Source organism: Dictyostelium purpureum, assembly GCF_000190715.1.
Source record: "Dictyostelium purpureum unplaced genomic scaffold DICPUscaffold_125, whole genome shotgun sequence".
Classification (NCBI taxonomy): domain Eukaryota; phylum Evosea; class Eumycetozoa; order Dictyosteliales; family Dictyosteliaceae; genus Dictyostelium; species Dictyostelium purpureum.
In genome coordinates, this window is record NW_003519462.1 from 52,804 (window position 1) to 75,104 (window position 22,301).

General features: G+C 26.1%; 7 protein-coding genes across 7 annotated transcripts; 1 reads left to right on the forward strand and 6 right to left on the reverse strand.

Moving 5' to 3' along the window:
* Nucleotides 1-147: 147 nt before the first annotated feature.
* On the reverse strand, nucleotides 148-2,588 carry DICPUDRAFT_55281 (uncharacterized protein; the record flags this gene model as incomplete). The annotated part of the gene is made up of 3 exons (XM_003288163.1): nucleotides 2,562-2,588; nucleotides 2,096-2,481; nucleotides 148-2,020 (listed from the first exon to the last, which is right to left on the reverse strand). Exons 1-3 carry the CDS (start codon nucleotides 2,562-2,564, stop codon nucleotides 148-150), a joined length of 2,262 nt encoding a protein of 753 aa, XP_003288211.1. The 5' UTR covers nucleotides 2,565-2,588.
* A 943-nt stretch (nucleotides 2,589-3,531) lies between these two features.
* DICPUDRAFT_9137 (uncharacterized protein) lies at nucleotides 3,532-4,604 on the forward strand (the record flags this gene model as incomplete). Its single annotated transcript, XM_003288154.1, has 4 exons — nucleotides 3,532-3,820; nucleotides 3,897-4,083; nucleotides 4,173-4,487; nucleotides 4,571-4,604. Coding segments are annotated over 4 exons (825 nt in total), but the record flags the coding sequence as incomplete, so codon positions are not given.
* A 61-nt stretch (nucleotides 4,605-4,665) lies between these two features.
* DICPUDRAFT_92057 (uncharacterized protein) lies at nucleotides 4,666-5,622 on the reverse strand. The gene has a single exon (XM_003288164.1). The coding sequence runs from the start codon at nucleotides 5,557-5,559 to the stop codon at nucleotides 4,705-4,707; it is 855 nt and encodes a 284-aa protein (XP_003288212.1). The 5' UTR covers nucleotides 5,560-5,622; the 3' UTR covers nucleotides 4,666-4,704.
* A 1,572-nt stretch (nucleotides 5,623-7,194) lies between these two features.
* DICPUDRAFT_23422 (uncharacterized protein) lies at nucleotides 7,195-7,422 on the reverse strand (the record flags this gene model as incomplete). The annotated part of the gene is made up of 1 exon (XM_003288165.1): nucleotides 7,195-7,422. A coding segment is annotated over one exon (228 nt), but the record flags the coding sequence as incomplete, so codon positions are not given.
* A 1,216-nt stretch (nucleotides 7,423-8,638) lies between these two features.
* Nucleotides 8,639-11,146, reverse strand: DICPUDRAFT_79027 (uncharacterized protein; the record flags this gene model as incomplete). Its single annotated transcript, XM_003288166.1, has 1 exon — nucleotides 8,639-11,146. One exon carries the CDS (start codon nucleotides 11,144-11,146, stop codon nucleotides 8,639-8,641), a length of 2,508 nt encoding a protein of 835 aa, XP_003288214.1.
* A 2,204-nt stretch (nucleotides 11,147-13,350) lies between these two features.
* On the reverse strand, nucleotides 13,351-19,382 carry DICPUDRAFT_152429 (uncharacterized protein; the record flags this gene model as incomplete). Its single annotated transcript, XM_003288167.1, has 3 exons — nucleotides 13,351-17,988; nucleotides 18,069-18,267; nucleotides 18,349-19,382. 3 exons carry the CDS (start codon nucleotides 19,380-19,382, stop codon nucleotides 13,351-13,353), a joined length of 5,871 nt encoding a protein of 1,956 aa, XP_003288215.1.
* Nucleotides 19,383-20,622: 1,240 nt separating this feature from the next.
* On the reverse strand, nucleotides 20,623-21,691 carry DICPUDRAFT_33651 (vesicle-associated membrane protein 7; the record flags this gene model as incomplete). Its single annotated transcript, XM_003288168.1, has 4 exons — nucleotides 20,623-20,676; nucleotides 20,754-20,914; nucleotides 21,160-21,491; nucleotides 21,591-21,691. 4 exons carry the CDS (start codon nucleotides 21,689-21,691, stop codon nucleotides 20,623-20,625), a joined length of 648 nt encoding a protein of 215 aa, XP_003288216.1.
* Between the last annotated feature and the right edge of the window lie 610 nt (nucleotides 21,692-22,301).

The following is a 22,301-nucleotide window of genomic DNA, read 5'->3' on the forward strand; positions in this document are numbered from 1 at the left end:
ATAAAAATTATTATTTTTTTTTTTAAAAAGAAAAAAGTAATATTATTTTATTTATAGTTTTTTAAATATATAAAATAAAAAAAATTATTTAAAAAAAAGAAACTAAAAAAAAAAAAAAAAAAAAAAAAGATTATTATATTTTGTTGTTTAGTTATTGTCATTGTTGTTGCCTATATTTATGGGCCAGCATCTAATCATACCATTGTCACTACCTGAAACAATAATACTTGAATTTGAAGAAATACAATTGCAACTTGTGTTGTCGTTTGGTGTATATTCGGCAACTAAGTTCCATGGTCTTAAAGTTGAAAATGTTTTCAAATGACCATCTGAAAAAGCGGCAATTAAAAGTTCACCATCGTCACTAACTTTGATAGAAGATATACGGGAGTTATGGGCTTTGAAATCATTAATTGATTTAGATGTTTTCTTTGGGTTGCTAAGATCCCATACCTTGATGATTCCATCCCATGAGGCAGAGAAAAAGTATTGTTGTGATTGATTTGAACCAAATGCGACTGATGAAACTACACTTTGGTGTGCCTGTTCAATTGTGATGAAACGAGAGATCTTTTTATTTGAAGAAGAGCATTCCCAGACAACTATTGAATGATCAGTTGCACATGATGCTAAATATTTACCGTTGTGGTTAAATGAGAGTGATGTGATATGACCTTTATGGAATGAATGTTTGTTTAATGGTTTTTGAAGTTGATTATGTTCATCACCACCACGATAATGATATGGAATTTTAATTTGCCAAACCAATATATCAAAATCATGACCACCACTAACCATAAATGTTGAGTCTGGACTAATAGCAACTGCTTGAACTTTACCACTGTGTCCAGAGAAACGTATAACTTCACGCATTAGTTGCTCGTTTTCATTTGATTGTATACAATAGCCTTTAATGTCATAATGATTGCCACCTACAAATACTATGGTTTGATTATCTTTTTTTGCAACACAGAGTGTATAAACTGATCCTTCAAAATTGAATACTGCTTCTCTTCTCATTGTCTTTAGGTTGTAGATGAAAATGTTGTAATCTGTACTTCCACTAATTAATAGTTCTGAATTTGCTAAGAGGAATACTGAATTTACGGGTCCTCTATGACCAACAAACTCGTGGAACAATGTTGGTTTGTCGGTGTAGTTGTTTGGTAAAAGTTTCCAAATTCTAACTGATCTATCTGATGATGTGGCCATGAAGGCACCGTTTTGACTAATACACATTGATGAGATACCAACACTGTCATAAGGCTCGTAAGAATAGAGGATTTTATCTTTTTCATTATCTAAACCAATTGAGAGATCACCGAGACCAATATCATCGATACTAATCGAACTTGGACCCAAGGATAGGGTGTTACCAGAAATTGCATTGTTTTCAATAATTTGGGCTTCTTTTGCTAACTCTTCGATTTGTAATACATCATTAACTCCAACTGAGGTTGCCTTTGCTAACTTTATAGATTTAATAGATCCATCGATTGATGAGGTGAGTAAAATTGAATCCTTTGATAAAAGTTCCATACTTGTGACTTCACCTTTATTAAATTTAATTGAACGAATTTCTTCTTGCTTTTTTACATCCCAAACTTTGATTTCATTATCTCTAGCACCTGAAAACAACATGCTACCATCTTTGTTGAATACCATCGATACTACATCACCCATATGACCATCTAATGTACAATATAAAGCTACTTTAATGGAGGAATCATCTGATCTTTTTGATCTTTGCTCTGGTTGCAAAGTTGAAACATCCCAAACTTTAACTGATGAATCTCTACCTGCACTTGCTAATAAACCACTATTCTTGCAAAAATTAAAACATGTAACTGGTGCTTTGTGTGCTGAAATAGTTTCTAATAAATGATAATCGCCTTTAATAAAATCCCAAATTTTGATTGTTGAATCTTTTGAACCACTAGCTAATGAGGTACCATCGTATAACCATGTTAAAGTTTCAACTTTAGAATCATGTGAATCTTGATCTTTATGAGTACCAATTCTGTGTTAAAAATAAAAAAAATTTATGATTAATATGTTTATGTAATTGATTTTTTCTTTTTACTAGAATATTTACTTTTTAATAATAAAACCTTTAATATAATCCCAAATAATAATACCATCAAAACCACCAGATACTAAAACTGGTTGTGTTGGATGAAATAATAAACAATTTACATGATGAGTATGGCCAACTAAAACATTTTCGATTTCAAATGAATGGTCACTCTCTTTAGTTATATATATTGATCCATTTCCTGAAATAAAAGCAAATCTATTATTATCTGGTGTAAATGCTATGCAACTATTCTCTTGTACACCAATAACTCTTAAAGGCAATGAGCACTTTTTGACTTCATTATTATTATAACTATTAATACTATTCCCAATATCGTTCAATGAAAGATTGCTTTTAATTGATGATTTTGAAGTACTTGAGTCTTCATCGTTAACTAATTTAAACTATTATTATTTTTATATGTAAATGTTGGTTAATGCTGTTTTTCGTTCATACATGACCATATAATAACATGAATACATACCATCTTTTAATATTAAACAAAGAAAAGTGTATATTTATAACTTGGGCAAAAAATTAAAAAAAAAAATTAAAAAAATTAAAAATAAAAAATCTTTTTTTTTTTATTTTAAAAAATTTAAATTATAATTAAATATTTTTTATTTTTATTTTTTTTTATTTATTTTCTAAATTTTCAGGTAATAAAACTAAAATGATAAAAACAATTACTATATAGAATCACATATTATAACAATATATTAATATTATTTTTTTTTATTTGATTATTTTTTTTTATTTATAAATTGATACAATAATAAACAAGGAATTGGATTAAATGAGTATAATCAAAATTTTAAAGGAATGCATTAAATCTATAAATAGTTTAGATTAAAACCAATCATTATTTAGAATAAAAAATACTAAAAAAAAAAAATAAAAAAAAAAAATAAAAAAATAATTTAAAAATAAAAAATTCAAAAAAAATTATTTAAAATTTTTTTATAAAAATTAGTTTACAACACTTTACTACACATAACACCATTTTGTTTTTTAATTTCCTTTTTGATTAAAACTCACAATGAACACGCCAACCTGTCATTATTGTGGAAGTGATATATCAGTAAGTAAAGCAAATAATTACCATTAAATTAAAAAATTATATTAATATTTTGTTATTTCACCCTTTTTTATTTTTTTTTTTTTAAATTTTTTTATAAAAAACAATAAAACAATAATAATAATAATTTAAAATGAATGAATATTTTAATATTGATGATGACAATTATAATTATAATTATAACTATATTGATAAATTAAAGAAAAATAGTCCACACCAGCACAACCAAATAAATCAACGTAATATAAATCAAAATAGTTTAAATATAAGCACAACGAATTCAAATAACAATAGTAGCAGTAGTAGTAGCAGTAGTAGTAGTAATGGTAGTAATAGCAATAGCAATAGTAATAACATAAATCAATCAAATGAATCAAAATGGAAAAAGAATTTATATGAAAAACAACCATATCCAGATAATTATACAGATGAAACTTTTTTAATTGGATTAGTACAGAATGCAAATTTTATAAAGTATGATTTTTGGACAGTAGTTTTAGATAGTTTTACAGTTTCACAACAAATAACCAGTGTAATTTTATTCGCGATTATATTCTTTCATTCTTTAAAGCATACTCTTAGTTTACCAATTTTATTGGGAACAGCTGGTGCATTTTTAACATTGGGTTATATAGCAATTATAATAATTGACCCAAGTTCAAATTGTAATATTAAAAACATATTTATATATACAATATAAACATATATAAATATACTTACTATTTTTATATTTATACTTAGTTTTATCAATTAGATCAAGTTTATTACATATTATATTATTATTTGGTACAGTTTATGGTTTATCACCAGTATTAAGAACTTTAACCAACTCATTTAGCGACGATACAATTTGGGCACTTACTTTTATATTATTATTAGCCCATTTATTTTTCCACGACTATGGTTTTACCAACAACGAATCACAAAAGTTAGTAGTATTAATATTAATTTATCATCTCATCAAACTATAGGTCGTTTCATTAAAATAGTGTACTAATTGTATTTTATAATTTTTAGATTTTCAGCACCAGTTTCATTAAATGCAGCAATTTTTGCATCAGTTTTATTAGGATCTAGATTACCATCAAATATCCATGTATTTGTTTTAATTTCATATGCCATCGAAATATTTGCATTATTTCCAATTTTCAGACATCATTTAAAGAGACACTCCGTAGAGTTACATGTTGTTTTAACAATCATACTATGCATTACATGCAGTTTATTATTATTGGGCATGAGCAAACTTTTAGCATTAATCTATATGGGTATCATATGTACCATTACCTTTGTTTGTCCATTATGGTTAATATGGATTCAAAAATATAAAAAGTATATATCATATAACCATAACTATTAATTTTTTTATAATTGAGCGTATTCTTACTAATATTGTTTTTTTTATTATTTTTTAGCGAAATTAATGGTCCATGGGACGAAGCATCAGTTATATCCGCAAGTGGTGGTGAATTTTAAATTTTAAATAAATAGTTTAAACAATTTAAATTTTATTACTACAACAATAATTTATATAATTATATAAATTAGTTTATTTTGTTTGTTTCTTTTTCTTTTTTAAATTTTCATACTTTTCATCTTTAATATTTTTTAAAAAATTAAAATCGATAATTGATTTAATTTTTGTATTTAAAGATTTATTTGTGACATCGGTAAAATTGTATCGGACTAATAGGATCTTGAGAGAATCTACATCGTATACATCAACTAGATATTCCAAATCATTGTGGTAAATTAGCTCTTCTTCCTCTCTAGTTTTTCGGTGGTCAATAATATATCGAACCGTTAATCTATCATGGAGAGCAAAGAACAATTGTTGAACATCTGAGTTTAATATCTTCTTTATTGGGAAGTGTTGATCGTTGACATAGTTTCTGAAAAACTTGATACAGGCCATTTGCTCTGGGTCATCGTATGATATACAAGCATTGAGTTCTCTAAATTGATTTTCTAAATATTTATAAAAGCTTGGTGTAACCTTAAAGAAATTCATTTTTGTCATAATATATTTTGATAGTCTTGGTGATTTGATGTGTAAATGGAGGAATGTAGTTAAGAAATCATGGAAACCGCTTTGATTCATTGAGTAACGATCCAAGAGGAAATTAATTTCTGAAACCTTTTTGATTGTAACATCTGAAGTTTGAAGTATGATACGATGGAGCAGATATACGGTGTTGTTAAAGGTATTATTATAGTGTCTTGGTTTGTTGAGTATATGGTAAAGCAATTGAATTGGTTCGTTACATGAAATACCTTTAAAGCAAAATGTGTTTAAATCGTATTCTCTGTTGAAAACGAATTTGCTGTCATCGAGTATCTCTAAAAAAATATCCGGTTCTACTGAAAACTGGTCAAATATTTGCTTTGTTTTTAAATAGTTCATATCGGTGAGTGCCTCCAAAAAGAAACTAACACTTCGGTTTGGATATTTGCTATAGTTGATTTTGATGGTATGGTTGTAGAAAAAGAATTTAAGAAGTGAGTAATACTCTGCTTCGCTGAGGTACTTATAATTGGTTGCATATTGGTAATTGCTAAATATCTCTGTTACCCCTCTTTCATTTAAACCACTACTAGAGTATTTTACTTTACAGTTTTTCATTAATTCTTTAAAAGTTAAGTTACAGATGTTAATTTGATAAAAAACCATAAAAAATGGTGTTGGATTAATACTTTCAAGGCCTGGCTTCTCTGAGTGCTTTTCACAGAAATAATTGATAAGTTGAATTGAACCGAACCTGAGCAAATGGTACTTTTCTACATTTAAATAGTAAAAACTGTAATCTAAGAGTAGATCGATCGACTTTTTATCCCCTATCTTATTTGCATAGTTAAATTCTTTTTTGTTCTTTACAAAATACGATGGGTCCCTTTCTGACATCCTATCGATTAAAAACCTTTCTTTTTCAAAATGAAAGACATCAGTATATTTAATGAAATTTTCGACTTGATCCAAAGCTGTTGAAACAATTTGTTTAAAACATTGAGTGGTGGAGTTTTGATAAATATTATTATAAAACTGACGTAAATTGGGTGATAAATTTGAGAATTGGCTTAAATTGTTATTTTGAAAAAGAAATTGATAAAACTCTACTGCCTTAGCGTTATCTATAGGTTTTTCTGATGAAAAGCAACTTGTAGAAATTGGCGTTTCTCCATTCTTTACTTGAATAATTTTTCTTAAAATTCCAACATTATAATTACTGAATAGATCTGATTCATTAAATTTGTATTTACCGAAAAGAACAAAGTTCCAAAGAAAGCAGTTAAATTTGTTGAAATAGCAAGTTAAGTAATCGCATAAACCATCCAAATATGGTTTAACGTACTTGACCTCCATCGACGATACCATCAATAATAAAATTAATTCTTTAACTCGTTCTTCATTCTCTGTAGGTATTATGGTGGTGTTTATCGCCAGATCTATTCCCTCTTCTGATTCTTTAAGTAAATATTTATAAAGTATTCTGATATGATTCGAAATCTGTCTAACTAACGATGGTATGCTATCCCATGATGATGGAAACAAAAATACAATATCTACAAGTTCTACATTATCCATGCTGACTATTTTCTCTTTAATATCTTCAGACTCGATTCTTCTAAACCTATAGTAGTCAATTTTAATTGGAGTTGTGTAATCGATGAAATAATGTGGATATTGGAAAAGGTACTCCAATGCTTCTGTTAGTGATTGACTGTTTAAAATGGTGAATTCTAAAAGCTTCTGCTTAAAAGAGATGTCAATTAAATCCTCCATTGTGTTGCACTTTCTTTGATTTTCAATTTTCTTTACGATATAATCGAGAACAGGGATCTTTGAAAGAGTGAACAGTTTCTTGAAATGGTTTTCAGATAGCTTTAAATGATATTCATCAAATAAGACATCTAAGAGTGAATAGTTTGGACCTTGAATAGCCTTCTGGAACAAATGATCTTTGTTGAAATGACTAACTTTCTTTAAAACCAATGACAGTATCTCCTTGTCATACACCGAATCGATCCAGCCTTCAAATTCATTTACATTGCCAAAGTGTAGCTTTTCATTTACCTTTAGTTTATATTTTAGCAACTCCCACACATTATGCTCCACCATCCAGGCAACCGATGTAATTGTTGAAAACTTTCTACGGTAACCAAATTTATAGTCTGATATAGATGGCAGCTCATAAACTCTGCTATGGACTCTATTTAAAATTTCACTTAATATATAAGTGTTCCCAAACACCTTCCAAAATAAATATTCTTCTTTATCACCCTCTCTTTGATTCTGGATTGCTTCGCTATTATTTTTATTTTTATTTTTATTTTTTTTCTTTTTATTTTTACTGTTTCCATTGTTATTGTCATCATCCTCATCATTATCATTACTATTATTGCTATCATTATTATTATTTTCTGATATACAGTTTTTAATATTTGTATAGTTTAAAAAGTATACATTATTATTATAAAAATTTAAAACCTGTTCCTTTTCTTCAATGTCATTATCTAGGAATAAGTATTTGAATGGCTCTAGGAATTGATCTCTAGTGTCTTGATCTGGATCTTTGGGGATTTGCAAATTGAACTTTCTCTGGTTTTCAAATAACACAATAATTCTGGTTTGTTCATTTTTAGCCTCACAGTTGTGGAACTCTCTATTTAATATTTCAGCTATATCATCCAAAGCGTCTTGATATCTTTTCAACTCTACCCTTGCTAAACTTCTTAACTTGTATGTTTTTATATTATCCTTGTCAAAGAGTAATGATTTACTTGCATATTTCTCTGCCTCAATGTAATTTTTAACTTTTATTTTATCTATTGCTATATTTAAATTTAAAACAGATGGTTGTATTTCTACTCTAGCCCTTCCATGATTTACACCACCACTAATTATATTATTAACAATATTAATTAAATTCATAACTTTATTTAATTATTTATATATTTATTTATTTATTTATTATTATTATTTAACTATATTATTTTTATTTACTATTATTAAACTATATATATTATTAATATTTATAAATAAAAAACCATACACAAATATAGTATTACACCCAATATAACAATTATAAATAATTAAATTTTTTCTTTTTTTTTCTTTGCTAAAAATTAAAAATTTAAAAAATAAAAATAAAAATTAAAAAATTATAAAAATTTTAAAAAAAAAAAAAAAAAAAGGTAAAAAAAAATAAGGTTTATTTTTGTTATATAAATAAATTAATAAATTAATTAATTATATGATTGATATAATTTTAGAATTTATAAATATATAGGGTGAAAAAAAAAACTAATAAATAAATTAATTTTTAATTTCTTTTTCTTTATTATATTATTTTTTTTTATTTTTTTTATTTTTATTTTTAATTTTATTTATTAATTAAAATAGAGTGTATATAAATAAATATTTTTAAAAATTATTCAAAAATATTTTTAAGTTGATTACCGAGTTGTAAAAGAATTAATTATTATTATTGGATATTGAGTATTGATGAAGTAACTGGACTTTGACCTAATTTTCTTGTTGCTTTATAACCATCAGAAAAACCCTTGGTGCCATCTGGACCTTTAGGTTGGCGTAAAATTGGCGAATTGAAACTATTTGAGCCATTTGAACCACTAAAATTAATACTGCTATTATTTATTATATTACTATTATTAGGTGGGCTTGGTATAAAAATACCATTACTTGTACCCAAACTATTTAAACTATTATTTTGACTAATTAAAATACCATTACCGCTATTAATACCACTATTATTAGCGATTGGACTATTATATGAAGGAGATGAAAATGATGAAGAAGGAGATAAAATATGACTATTATTTATATGATTATTATTATTTTTGATGATATGATTGTTTATATTATTTATATTACTATTATTTATATTATTACTACTATTAACACTATTTAAATAAATTCCACCTAAACTATTGTTATTATTGCTATTATTGTTTGTGGAATTTGAACCAATTAAACCAAATGATGAATTTATATTTGATGTTCTCCAATTGGGTGAAGATGAAAGATCGATATCTGATGATAAAGCTGATGCTGAATAGGATCTATCTCTGAATCCTTTTATTGTTAAAAAACTTGCTGTTGGTGTAGCTGTGTTGTTACCGTTACTATTGTTGTTGTTTATATTTGATGGAGGTGTGGTTGAATGAATTGATTTATTTTCCCAAGATGTACCAATTTTAGAGTCGCTAAAATGAGATAAAAATCCATTTCCACTGTTGCTAGCTAAAGAGTTGGTTGGTGTTGTGGATGGTGGTGTTATAAAACCATTTGCGCTATTATTATTATTGCTATTTGTATTTGCTATATTAAAACCTATATGACTTTTTGGAATTGAAACATTTGATGTTGAATTATTTGATGATGGAATCTTAAAACCTATTGTACTATTAAATTGATGTTGTTGTTGTTGTTGGTGTTGTTGTTGTTGTTGTTGAGTTGAAATATTATCATTTGATGGTGAAATTAAATTTGATGTTGTTAATTGTGGTGGAGTAGTTGATAAACCACCATAACTACCTAAATTATTTAAAGTTGATGTCATTGAATTTAAACTTGATGGACCACCAATAGTATAAGATGATGTTGAACCACCAAGTAAATTACCATTTCCACTATTATTATTATTATTTGAGGCACCAATAATACCACTGCCAATACTACCGATACTGTTACCGATTGGTGGTGAAGTTGAAAGAAATTGTGGGTCTTGACTTGGTGTACCAACTAGAGCTGGCTTTTTATTTGTGATAACGATTGATCTAGTCGACTCCTCACCAGCAGAAGTATGTGATAATTTTAATTTTTCGGCCATGTTATGAATATACATTCTTTGTACACCAGTAAAAGAACTGAAGTTCATTTCTGTTGAATTTGGATCCTCTTTAAACTCCTTTAATTGTTCCCATACTACACGTAATTGTTCATCTTCTAAAACCTCTTGTGGGATTTCTGCGCTCTTTGAAACTTTTCTTTTGTATTCCAAACGTACTCTACGACCATGAACATCAGCACCATTAAGAGCCTCATAAACTTTAACGGCATCTTCAACCAATCTATATTTTACAAAGGCCATACCACGAAAAACGCCAATATTATCGTAATGAAAGTTTACAGATTGTGGGGCAGATGGATTAATTCCTTCGAGAATCTCTTGTAATTGGAGTTGTCTTAAATTGAATGGTAAATTTTTTAATACTAAAGTACTGTCTGGTTTATTTTCGATCATTGATGGTAATTGAGTTGGTAGGGAACTGCATTGAGGTGAGCCTACAGATGCTATACGCGGATCTTTACCTGGTGTAATACGCTTGATACGTTGAACTGTTATAATTTGACCATCGATATCTCTTAGATTTAATTTCTCTATAGCATTATCTGCACTATCACTATCTAAAAATTGTACGAAACCAAAATTTTGTCTTTCTCTAAAATGGTGAGCTCTAACTGGACCACACTCTTCTAATTGTTTTAATAAAATTGCTAAATTGATTTTATCTCCTTTTGTGCTAATTAATACTGCATGTCTATCTGATTTATCTGATTTTGGACGCTTTTCTTTTTTAATTGCTTTAACACCTTTTAAATTTGGTGATGATTCAAATGTACCATTTAAATTATTAATAAAATTATTATTGTTGTTGCTATTGTTATTGATATAGTTATTCATAAAATTTAAATTTTCATTATTTATATTATTCATATTGAGGTTATTGTTGTTGTTAGGAGTATTTCCACTACCAATGACCCCATGGAAATGACCACTGTTGTTATTCATCATACGCTTTTGTGGTGAATCTTCCATTATAAATGATAAATTATTTATTCCATTTTCGCCGAATGTGATATCTTCGAATGTGAATTCTTCTGTATGTTGATTGTTTTTAAAATAACTACTATTATTACTATTATAATGATTATTATTATTGTTGTTGTTGTTATTATTAATGTTCATTTTTTTTTTTTTTATTAAATGATTAAAAATTTCTAATCATTAATTTTATGTTTGTTGAACTATTAATATTGATGATGGTTTTTATTCTATATTCTTATTCTAAATTCTAACTTTAATTTATAAAATGAAATATTTTAAATTAATTAATTAATTCTCTAAACAATTGTATTGTTGTTATGGTGTGTGAAAATGTGGGTACAAATAAAAATATATTAAATTTTTTTAAAAGTTTTATTTTTTTTAAAAAAATATAAATTTTCTATCTGAAATAAATAAATGTAATTTTTTATTATTTAATTATTATTATTATTGTAAATAATACTATAATTATTATTTGTTATTTATTTATTATTATTTTATTTATTACACACTAAAAAAAAAAACAAAATTTCGATACACGTTTTTTTTTTTTTTTTTTTTTAATTTTTTTTAATTTTTTTTTTTTTTATAATTATTTTTTTTAATTTTTTTTTTTAAAAAATAATTTTTCTGTATAAAAAAATCAATGAGTGTGCCTTTTGTGTTTTTAATTATGATAAATGGAAAAAAAAAATAAAAAAATAAAGAAAAAAAAAAAAAATATTTAGGTGTTATTTTTAGGTTGTTTTAAAAAATCACCCCTTATCAAGTGATGGAGAAAAGAATAAGATAGTTTTTATTTGAAAGAAAACTATGAAGGAACAAATATATTACAATTTAAATTATTTGTTTATATAAAAAAATTAAAATTATTTTTAATTGATATTTAAAATTTGATTGGGTTATATATAAAAAAAAAGTGTAAAAAAAAAAAGTTTTTACAAATTAAATAATTATTGAGCTTCGAAAATGTTTATAAAACAAAAAAAAAAAAAAAAAAAAAGTAACCATTAAAATAACAATTTAAATTGAATTAGTTAATTTAATTTTACAAAATTTAAATTTAATTAAACTAAATTTAAATTAATTAATAAATTAAATAAAATAAAAATAATGGTATCAACATTTGGCTCCATTAATGGTTTAGAAATGGGTGAAAATAAAATGGTTTTGAAGAAGGATGACGAGGAATTTAATTTGATAGATTTTATGAAACAATAAAATGGCATTTTAATTTTTGTGTGGTATAAAATAATATTATATTTTACTTTTTACAGATGGAATTTAGAAAAAAATTATTATAATTTGGATTGTGTTTCTTTTTTAAAATGAATAAAATTAAATAAACAATGAAAAAGATTTGTGCACAAACACATTAATTCTATGAAAAAATATTAGATTTATTGTGTGGATCTTTATGATTCTATATTGTGAATTTTATACTGCTTTTAAATTATTATTATAAATATTTTTTATAAAGAAATTTTAATTGAATGCTATATAGTAGTGGAAATATTTACATATATATTAAATTTTTATTCAAAAGATATGTTTATTTGTTTAATGATTTTTGAAAAATAAAAAAAATTAAAAAAAAATAAATTTGTTTATATTGCAATCTAATGCTAGAAAAAGATAAATTTTCTTATAAAAGGAAAAAGGAGAAAATATTTTATTTGAATTTCTAGTTGGATAGTTTTAATTTTTTTTTATATGGATTATTACATTTATTTCTAGAAATATTGAAATAAATCTTAAATAGGAGCTCTAAATATTTAAAAATAAAAAGATAATGAAATAAATAAAAAAAAAAAATTTATAAAAACAAAATTTAGTGATGGTTTTTTTTTTTTATTTATCTGTCTAATTTAAATTTTAATGAGTTTTTTTGGGTGGGTTTATAATGTGAATTTTTTTGTTGTTATGTGGGTGTATGGAAAATTTCAATTTCTTTTTTTCACATAAATTACCAATACATACATAAAAACTTTTTTCTCTTTTTTTCTCTTATCTTTATGTATATTTTAGTTGATAAAAATCAATATGATTATATAATAGTGCGATATAAATGATTAGTATTTTTTAAAAAAAATAAAAAATTATAGTTTAATATTGATTTTTTAAAAAAAATAAAAATTTAAAAAATAATATTGTAATTTGATGATTTAATAAAAAAAAAAAAAAAAAAAAAAAAAAAAAAACCCTTTTGTTATTTTGTTTTATTTAAAAAAAAAAAAAAAAAGCTGGAAAAATTGGGATCTAATTATTTTTTTTTTTTAAAATTTTTATTTTTATTTTTTTTTTTATTATTTTTTTTTCTTTTCTAATTTAAATTAAGTTGCATTTTAATTTAATTGATTCATAAAGTTTGTTAAATTAAATTCTTCGGTATATTGTGATTCGTCCCAAAGTTCGCCAAGTGAATCTAAAATATTTTTAAGTTTACCACCATTATTACCACCAGCTCCTGTGCTAACTTCACCAGTGTCTGAGATATTGGATTCGTTTGTATAGTCGTTGATTGAAGAAGATTTAGCATTTGATTGTTTTTGTTCGTCGGAATAATCAAACAAGTTGAGTAGTTCATTTGTAGACATTGTTTGAAGTGAAGAGTTATCTTGATTAATAACAGTGTTTGCGATATTTAATTTGAATTTTTGAAGACCCATAATCTTTTCTTCTAATGTTCCTGTGGTAATAAGACGATATACATTGACAACTTTCTTTTGACCAATACGATGTGCTCTATCCATAGCTTGAAGATCTTTCATTGGATTCCAATCATGCTCTAAAAATATAACAGTATCAGCACCAGTTAAATTAAGACCTAAACCACCAACATGTGTAGTTAAAAGTAAAACATCGATAGTTGGATCTGAATTGAATTGGTTAACGATTGTATGTCTTTTCATTGATTCGGTTGAACCATCCATACGAAGATAGGTAATACTTGGGAGATGTTTCTTGAAAAGTTCATTTTCTACAATATCTAACATCTGTTTCATTTGTGCAAAGATTAAAACTCTATGTTGGTTTGTAGTTGCTGAAATCTCGTTGGCAATTTCATTTTTAATAATTGATGAGGTGCTTGATGTTGATGATTTTAGTTGTTGATGTGATGATACACCTATACCACATTCTAATAAAAGTTCTTTTAATGAAACAAGTTTTGGTGAGTGACCAATGTCTAAAAGATCTTGAGGTGACATTCTGAATTCCTTCATGATTGTATTATACTGTGGATGATTTGGATTTAAAACAAATGATGGATGTCCACAAAGTTTTCTTAAATATTGTAATGCTTGGAAAATATGAGTTGCACCATTATTACCTGAATTACCTCTTTTCTTTTTCTTTTCGTTGGTATTGATAGTTTCTTCATCTTCATCGACGGCCAATTCATCATCGACCTCACTTTTAATATTTTCTTTAAATTGGGTTTTTGAGAAATAGTCATAGAGACGAATTTGTAATGGTGATAGGTTACAATAACGATCTTGAATAATTTTTGGTGGTAGATCGGCCAATACATCTTCTTTAAGACGACGTAAGAGGAAGGGTAAAACTTGACGATGAAGCGCTTCCATTGCCAAAACACCAGCCTCTTGATCTTTTTGGGAACATTTTGGATCCTTACTTTCTAAAATTGGTTTGCTATAAAGTTCGTTAAATAATTTCTCGGTACCGAGGAAACCTGGCATTAGGAAATCAAAGAGAGACCAAAGTTCTAATACATTGTTTTGAATTGGGGTACCAGATAGAATAAGACGATGATTCGATTGTAAACGTTTAGCAGCTTGGGTGAGTTTGGTTTTGGCATTTTTAATGATATGACCTTCATCGAGAATACAATAATTAAAGTGCATCTCTGAGAGTACGTCAATATCATTTCTCATAATGTCATAGGACATAATTAAAACATTATGGTCTTTGAAACGAGCTCTTTGTGCTTGACGTTCTGCTGGATTACCCATATAGGTCATTGGTTTCATTGATGCATCACTACAAAACTTCTTGATTTCATAAAACCAGTGACCAACTAACGATGGAGGGCAAACTACTAAGGATGGTAATGGAGCAAAATCGGGAGTACCCTTTTCTAAGTAGTTAACACGTCTATGATAATCATCACCAGCAATAATACAAATTGTTTGTAAAGTTTTACCGAGACCCATATCGTCACAAAGGATACCATGTAATTTATATTTGTTTAAGAAAGCCAACCAATTAACACCATCTTGTTGATATTTTCTTAACTCGGTGTTGATACGAATTGGAAGAGGATAGGTTTCAACTTTTGAACCATCTAGTAATTGTTCGAGGAATTTACGTTCATCCTGTTTCTTTTGAACTAGGTCATCATCGAGACCAATTGGATCAGCAATACCTTTTTCTAATGGCATTAGTTTAACCAATTTTGCAAAACAAAGAGTGGCCACACGACGTTGATCAGGATCTTGGTCACTCATGCAGCCTAAAATTGGGATTGTAAAGAATACAATATATGGTAATATTTGCATTTCCATATCTCTAATAATTTGTGAAACGGTATGAATAGCTCCCATTCTATTGGTAAGTGATCTAGAGTCGCCAAGCAATGGTAAAAGGTTTCTAATGAGGAACCTCATTGATGGTAATGTTAAAATTTGACAGAAACGAGCAATACATTTTGAGGCCATCAATTGGACTTGATGTTTTGGGTATTTTACAAACTCGAAAATAACACCAATTAGTTCCATCATATGATTATGATAGCATGGGTTCATTACTGGTAATAATACACGAATTAATTGAATTTCATCTACCACTTTTTGTAAGTCGTCATTTGAAAAGAGAGTTGTGGGTGGGAAGAGTTGTGGATGTTGCTGTGGCTGTTGTTGAATTAACTCTGTGTAGAGTTTGACCATTGTGCCTTTAAAAATGGTTTCATAAAGTGATGGCAAACTCTCAAATAATTTATTATCAAAACGTTTACATAGTTGATTAAAAAACATTACAGAACCACGACGTGCCAAAATTGCTAATCTAACTTCGTCATTTGTTTGTGCTGTTGTTGATTCACTATTTGTATCTAATTGTTTATTGAGCAATAGTTCTTTTTCGGTTTTAATGGATGAGGTTGATGGTGAATCAGCAGGAATTAATGGTGTTTCGGTACGATCATCAACTAAAATGGTAAATAATGAGCTAATAATCTTTGGATTTGGACAACGGGGTCGATCAACAGAAATTTGGGTAAAAAGTGATAATGAACGAGCTGAACGAAGTTGATATTGACTATTTTCATCTTTTCTAATCGATAACATCAAACTACGTACTATGGGTGATACAGTATTGGGTATATTGTTTGAGACAACTAATAAACTTGACATCTCTGCTAAAACTTGAGTATGATATTCAGTTTGAATCTTTTCAATAAAACCAATGGTAACCATAACTGTTTTTTTACGTGCTTCTAATTGATCGATAACTGGTTGAATAACACTTGGGTTTTGTTGGGCCTGTGTCATATAGCTTACACAAAAATCATATACATTGGTAACCAATTCAATAGAGTATGGCATAATATGTTCATATGGTATTTGAGCTGATGGATTACTGATGATATTTAAAAGTTCGACCCCACTAAAATCAAAACCAACATTAAGCAAACTTGATGATAGTACACGCGCGTCGGATAGTAGTTTATTTTGTACGATATTGGTGGCTTCCATATAATAATTTGAGGTAGTTTTTACATCCAACTCCTCAGAGAGATGACTGTTGATATATTGAATAGAAATTGGTGATAATTGAAATGTTGGTGGTTGGTTTGGCCAGCTTTCAGCGCTAAAAGCTTCACATAAAATTAAAGCTGCTAAATGTTTATGGAGACCGGATACGGAGGTAAGCATCGAGTGGAACATTTCTTGAATTTCATTGAAATCCTCTGATGGCCACATTCTAACAGCCAAACCCAAGGCAGTTGAACCAATAATCTTTGATCTGGTGGTTAGGTAGTCTGAATTTGCAATGTTTTGTTGTTGTTGTTGCTGTTGTTGTTGTTGAATTGATTTCTTTGTCTTTCTGCTGGTAACCACTTCCATTGGTTTGGTTTTCGAGGCATCCACCAAAAGAGATTTATCCAACAATGTATTTGGTGGTGTTGATAATAGTGTTACCCACTGAGAGAAAAATGATCTACAGGCACCACGAATAACATTTGGTTTAAATATTTTAACTAATGATTGCCAAGTTGATAAAGATAAATCTACAATTTCTTCCTTTTCTTCTAAAATTATGTTTTGGAAAATATAACGCATTAAATCTGGTAGGATTGAGAGTAACCAATGAGTTTTCGAATCTTGAGGGGTTGCTACAATTAATCTTTCAATAGTTTTAATTGATGATAATCTTACTGAATATAAATTATGTCTAAAAAATGGATATAGTCTTGGTACTAAATGAGCTAATTTTGAATGTTGAGCGTGTGGGAGTGGTGGTGTAGATGAGTTGGATGATGATTCGTTTATACCATTATTATTATTTATACTATTATTTACTGGGGGTAAAACTTCTGGATATGAATAAAAATTTGATAATAAATTCAAAACACTTGCAGTTGATACAGCTAAATCATCCAACTCTAAAAGAATATCCCAAAGAATGGTTAGAATTTCTGGCAGCTTATCAATATGCTTTTCAACAAGGAATCTAGAAATTGGGTGAAAGGTTTCTGATGCTACTGCACGCACGTCATCATCGTTATCTTCGAGGCCATCTATCAATGCTGGTAGTATTTTTGGTAATATGACGTCAATTAAATCCAATCTAACTGCTACAACATATTTTATACCTAACATTCCACCATGTCTAACTTCCCATAATTTATTTTTTTGTAAACATAATAAAATATCTAAAACTTTTAAAACACTTTCTTGATCCATAAATCTTACAACTATACCCAAAGTTTGTGAGCATGTTTCTCTTACTGGTGCAACTAACTATAATAATATGATAATTCGAATTTTAATAAAAAAAATTAGTATATAGTTTAATGAGATAAAAAAAAAAATAAACATACTTGATCAGAGGTATAATCTGCAAATCGATCTAAAGTAATAACACACAATAGTCTTAGTGAAAAATCTTCTAACCATTTGGAATTTACATAATCCATTTTATCGAGTGGTGTATGAATTGTTTTACCACCACCTCCACCATGCTTTTTACAAATTTCTCTTAAACCAACTAAAGAACCATGTCTAATTTCCCATGTAGGACTAAAATAAATAAATAAATAAATAATTATTAATATTGGAATATCAATATATTTAATAAATAAACAAATAAATAATAGTTACCTAAATAAATCAATAACCAAATCATTATAAAGTGAGGTGAATGGCCATTCATCTTGATTATATGCTTTTTCAACATCTAAAATTGATTCAATAACAATTTTTCCAGCATCTTGGGGTTGTTCGGTAACATGTTGTTTTGTTGATGATGAAGATGGTGCTGCGCTATTGCTATTTTGAGGCTGCGATGATTTTACTTCTTTAAATCTTTTAGTTGGTTGAACAGTTTCTTTTTCTTTAACAGCACTTCTTGCTTTTCTTTTTGCTTTGTTTCTTTCACGAGCCGACATACCAGTTGTATCTAAAACTTGACTAATATCTTCTTTTTTCTCCTTTTCCTCTTTTTCTTTTTTAGCTTTTGCGACAGCTTTGCTATTTAAAACTATATCTTTGTCCTCTACTAAACTATCCAACGATTCCAATTTTACTGGTAATTCATCTAAACCTAATTGCTTCTTTAATTTCTTTTTTTGTTTTAAAATCAATTCTTTTGGATCCATATTTGGATCAATTTCTTCTTCATCAAATTCTTTACCACCTGAAGCTAATAATGGGGCGCCATAATTTATAACTTTAACAATATCAAAATTTTTAAATTGTAAATCAAATTCATCCTCAATTGTTGCTAAATTGTTATTGCTTAGGGATGATGATGTTGTTGTTGATGTGGTAGTGGTAATATTTGAACTATCTACTATTGATTCCTGTTTGACATTGTATTGATTAATGCCTTCTTCTGTTTTAACTTGTGGTAAGCTATTTAGTATTCGCTCCTTTTCTTCCTCTTCTTTTTCTTTAATCCTTTGAATAGGATCCCACAGAGGCACATTAGCAGAGATAGCCTCTATTGCTTGACCACCTGCTATTCTAGTATCCCATACATTACTACTAAGATAGACCTGAACTTTATCTAACAATGCTTGTAAATCATATGGATATAATTTTTGAATCTCACCAATTTGCTGAGCTGCTGCTTTTCTAATTGATGGACTACTTCCAGTTTCTAATAATGTTAATAATCTATCTAATCTTGACATTTTATTTAAATTATTATTTTGTTTATTTATTATAATAAATCATTATATGAATAATAAATTAAAGTATTTTATATATTATGATTATTATTGTTTTTATTATTATTGTTATTATTGTAAACTATGATTATAAACTATGATTATTATTGCTATATTAATTAAAAAAAATATAAAAAAATAAAAAAAAAACAATTTTTGTTGTTTATATTATAATTAAAACAATTTATAATAAATAATCTAAATAAATAAATAAAAAACAAGAGTAGTTAAAGCACTTAATAAATAAAACAAATAAAAATGAAAATGAAAAAAAAAAAAAAAAAAAAAAAAAAAGAAAAAAAATAAAAAAAAAAAAAAATAAAAAAAATAATTAAAAAAAATGAAAAAAAAATAAAAAAATATAATTTAATTTTTATATTTTTTTAAAATAATTTTCAAATTTGAGCATATCAAAGTTATTTATAGTTTTATTTGTTTTTTTAATTTTTGTTTGTTCATTTTTTTCAAAATTACCTTAGTATCTTTAAATCATTTTATTAGGTTAATTTATTAATAATTTGAATTCGATCTTTATTTAAACCAAATAAAACTAAAATAGATATTTATTCAAATAATATTAGATATTATATTATATTTTTAAACCATAAAAGTCAATTTATTACCCAATATGGAAATGGTTCTCAAATGAAATTCCATTCAAATAATTACAACTACAAAATAGAAACAATCTAATCATTATAATAATCATAATCATAACCATAATCAAAAATAATATATTTGGACCAAATCTTTCATTCCAACTTTCCAGACAAGGAAATCCAATTAAATAAAAGTATAAATTTAAATATATAAAAAATTGGTAAAATATTACTTTAAAGCTTAAATAATAAAAGGTTAAAATTTTTTTATTTTACAAATTTAATTCTATAATTTATTATTATTATTTTTTGTTTTTATTTTTTTTTTTTAAAAATTGTTTTTTTCTTTTCTTTTTTTTTCTTTTCTTTTTTTTTAAATATTGATGCTATTATTGTATAGAACCATCGATTTTATATTACGACACTGTGTTATTATTGTTATATTGTTATTTTGTGTTATTATTATTATTATTATTATATTGTTGTACTATTATTATTATATTGTTGTTTGATAAAACTAAAATTATTTTAAATAAAAAATAAATTGATACTTGGTAAAAAAGATTTTATATAAATCATGTTGAGGGTTTTTGAAAACAGGATGTTTAAATAACCTTGAAATATTTTAAAACACTAAGTGTAATGACTGCAATCAATATCTGTGCAAAAAAAAAAAATGGTTAATATGAAACCTAAAACAACTATAGAGAAATGTATCCTATACTATTCTACTTACTATAACAACAATAGCAATTACAATGGCTAATTTTTTATTTTGCCACCAAAGCTTTCTCTTTAATTGAACTGAGTTTGATTTGAATTGGAATGATTCTGCTTGTAATCTTTCAGTTTTATCTACAATAATTTCAATTTTTTCACCTCTGTGAATTGTTTTTTCTGTATGATAATTTAAATTATTAATAAAAGCGGACCGGGGTTATTGATGTCATAAAAAAAAGATATTTAAAAAAAAAAAAAAAAAAAAAAAATTTTCTCGCAAAACGAGGTGGTTAAGCGTGAATATTTGGGTGTTTTCAAAAATAATAGTGGTGTGCACAAAAAAAATATTGATAAGGTTGAAATTTGATACTACTATAACTATTACTTTTATTACTATATAACTATAAAAAAAAAATACATACCAATTGCATCAGTGATAACACCTCTAGCTTCTGAAACTTGATCCATGACTAAATTCATTTTATTAGATTTTGGGTTTGAATAGTGTCTCATACGCTCTTCTAAAGTTCTAGCGAATGGTTCGTAATTTCCATTTAAATTGTGAGCAAATGATTGACCAAATGTTGAAATGAAACGAACTTTAACATCCATTAAAAATTCTGCTGGTATTTGAACTCCAAATTTTTCATGACAAAGACATAAAAATGCTAAATCATTTTCTGAAATATAATGAAAGTTGTGATTCTCTGATGAATAAATCTTTTTTGAGTTTGGTGGAATTTTGGCTACAAGTCTATATTAAATATATTGTTTTAAATATTAATATCATTACTGCTTTGTTATTATAAATTAATTATTATTATTATTATTTTATTTTATGATGATTAAATACTTTTTTGCTAAATCAATAAAGTTACCATTAACCATTTTGTGTTCTACTAAAACAACACCTTTATAACTGACACATGCATAAAGTATATCATTTGTTGACATTTTAATATTATATTCTTTTCTTTTTTTTAATAAAAAGTAATTTATGTAGTGTGTAAATTATTAAAGAGATAAATTTATAAAGTAATTGTATAATAATATAATAACTATAACAATAAATATAAAAACTATAAAAAAAAAATATAAAGACAAAATAAAAATAAAGAAAAAAAAAGATACTTTTTTTTTTTTAAAAAATTATAAAATAAAAAAAAAAAAAAAAAATAAAATTAAAAACAAAATTAAAAATTAAAAAAAAAAAAAAAATCGTTTTTTTAAATTATTTAATATTTAATTTAGTTATTATTTATAATTAATAATATTAATTTAAACAACCCATATTTTTTATATAAACCCCCATCCCCCCCCCCCAAATACTTTATTTATAACACACTTTTTTTTTTTTTTTTTAAAAAATATTTTATATAGAAATAAAAAAAAATAATGGGGGCGGTTTGATAATTACTGATGGTCAATTGTATATAAGTCGGATATATGGGAATTGGGAATAGCCCAATTAATATAGAAAGGTTTTTTTTTTTTTTTTTTTTTTTTTTGCTCCAAAAGAATTTATAAATCAAGATAAATTATTTGCAAATTTACAAACAAATTT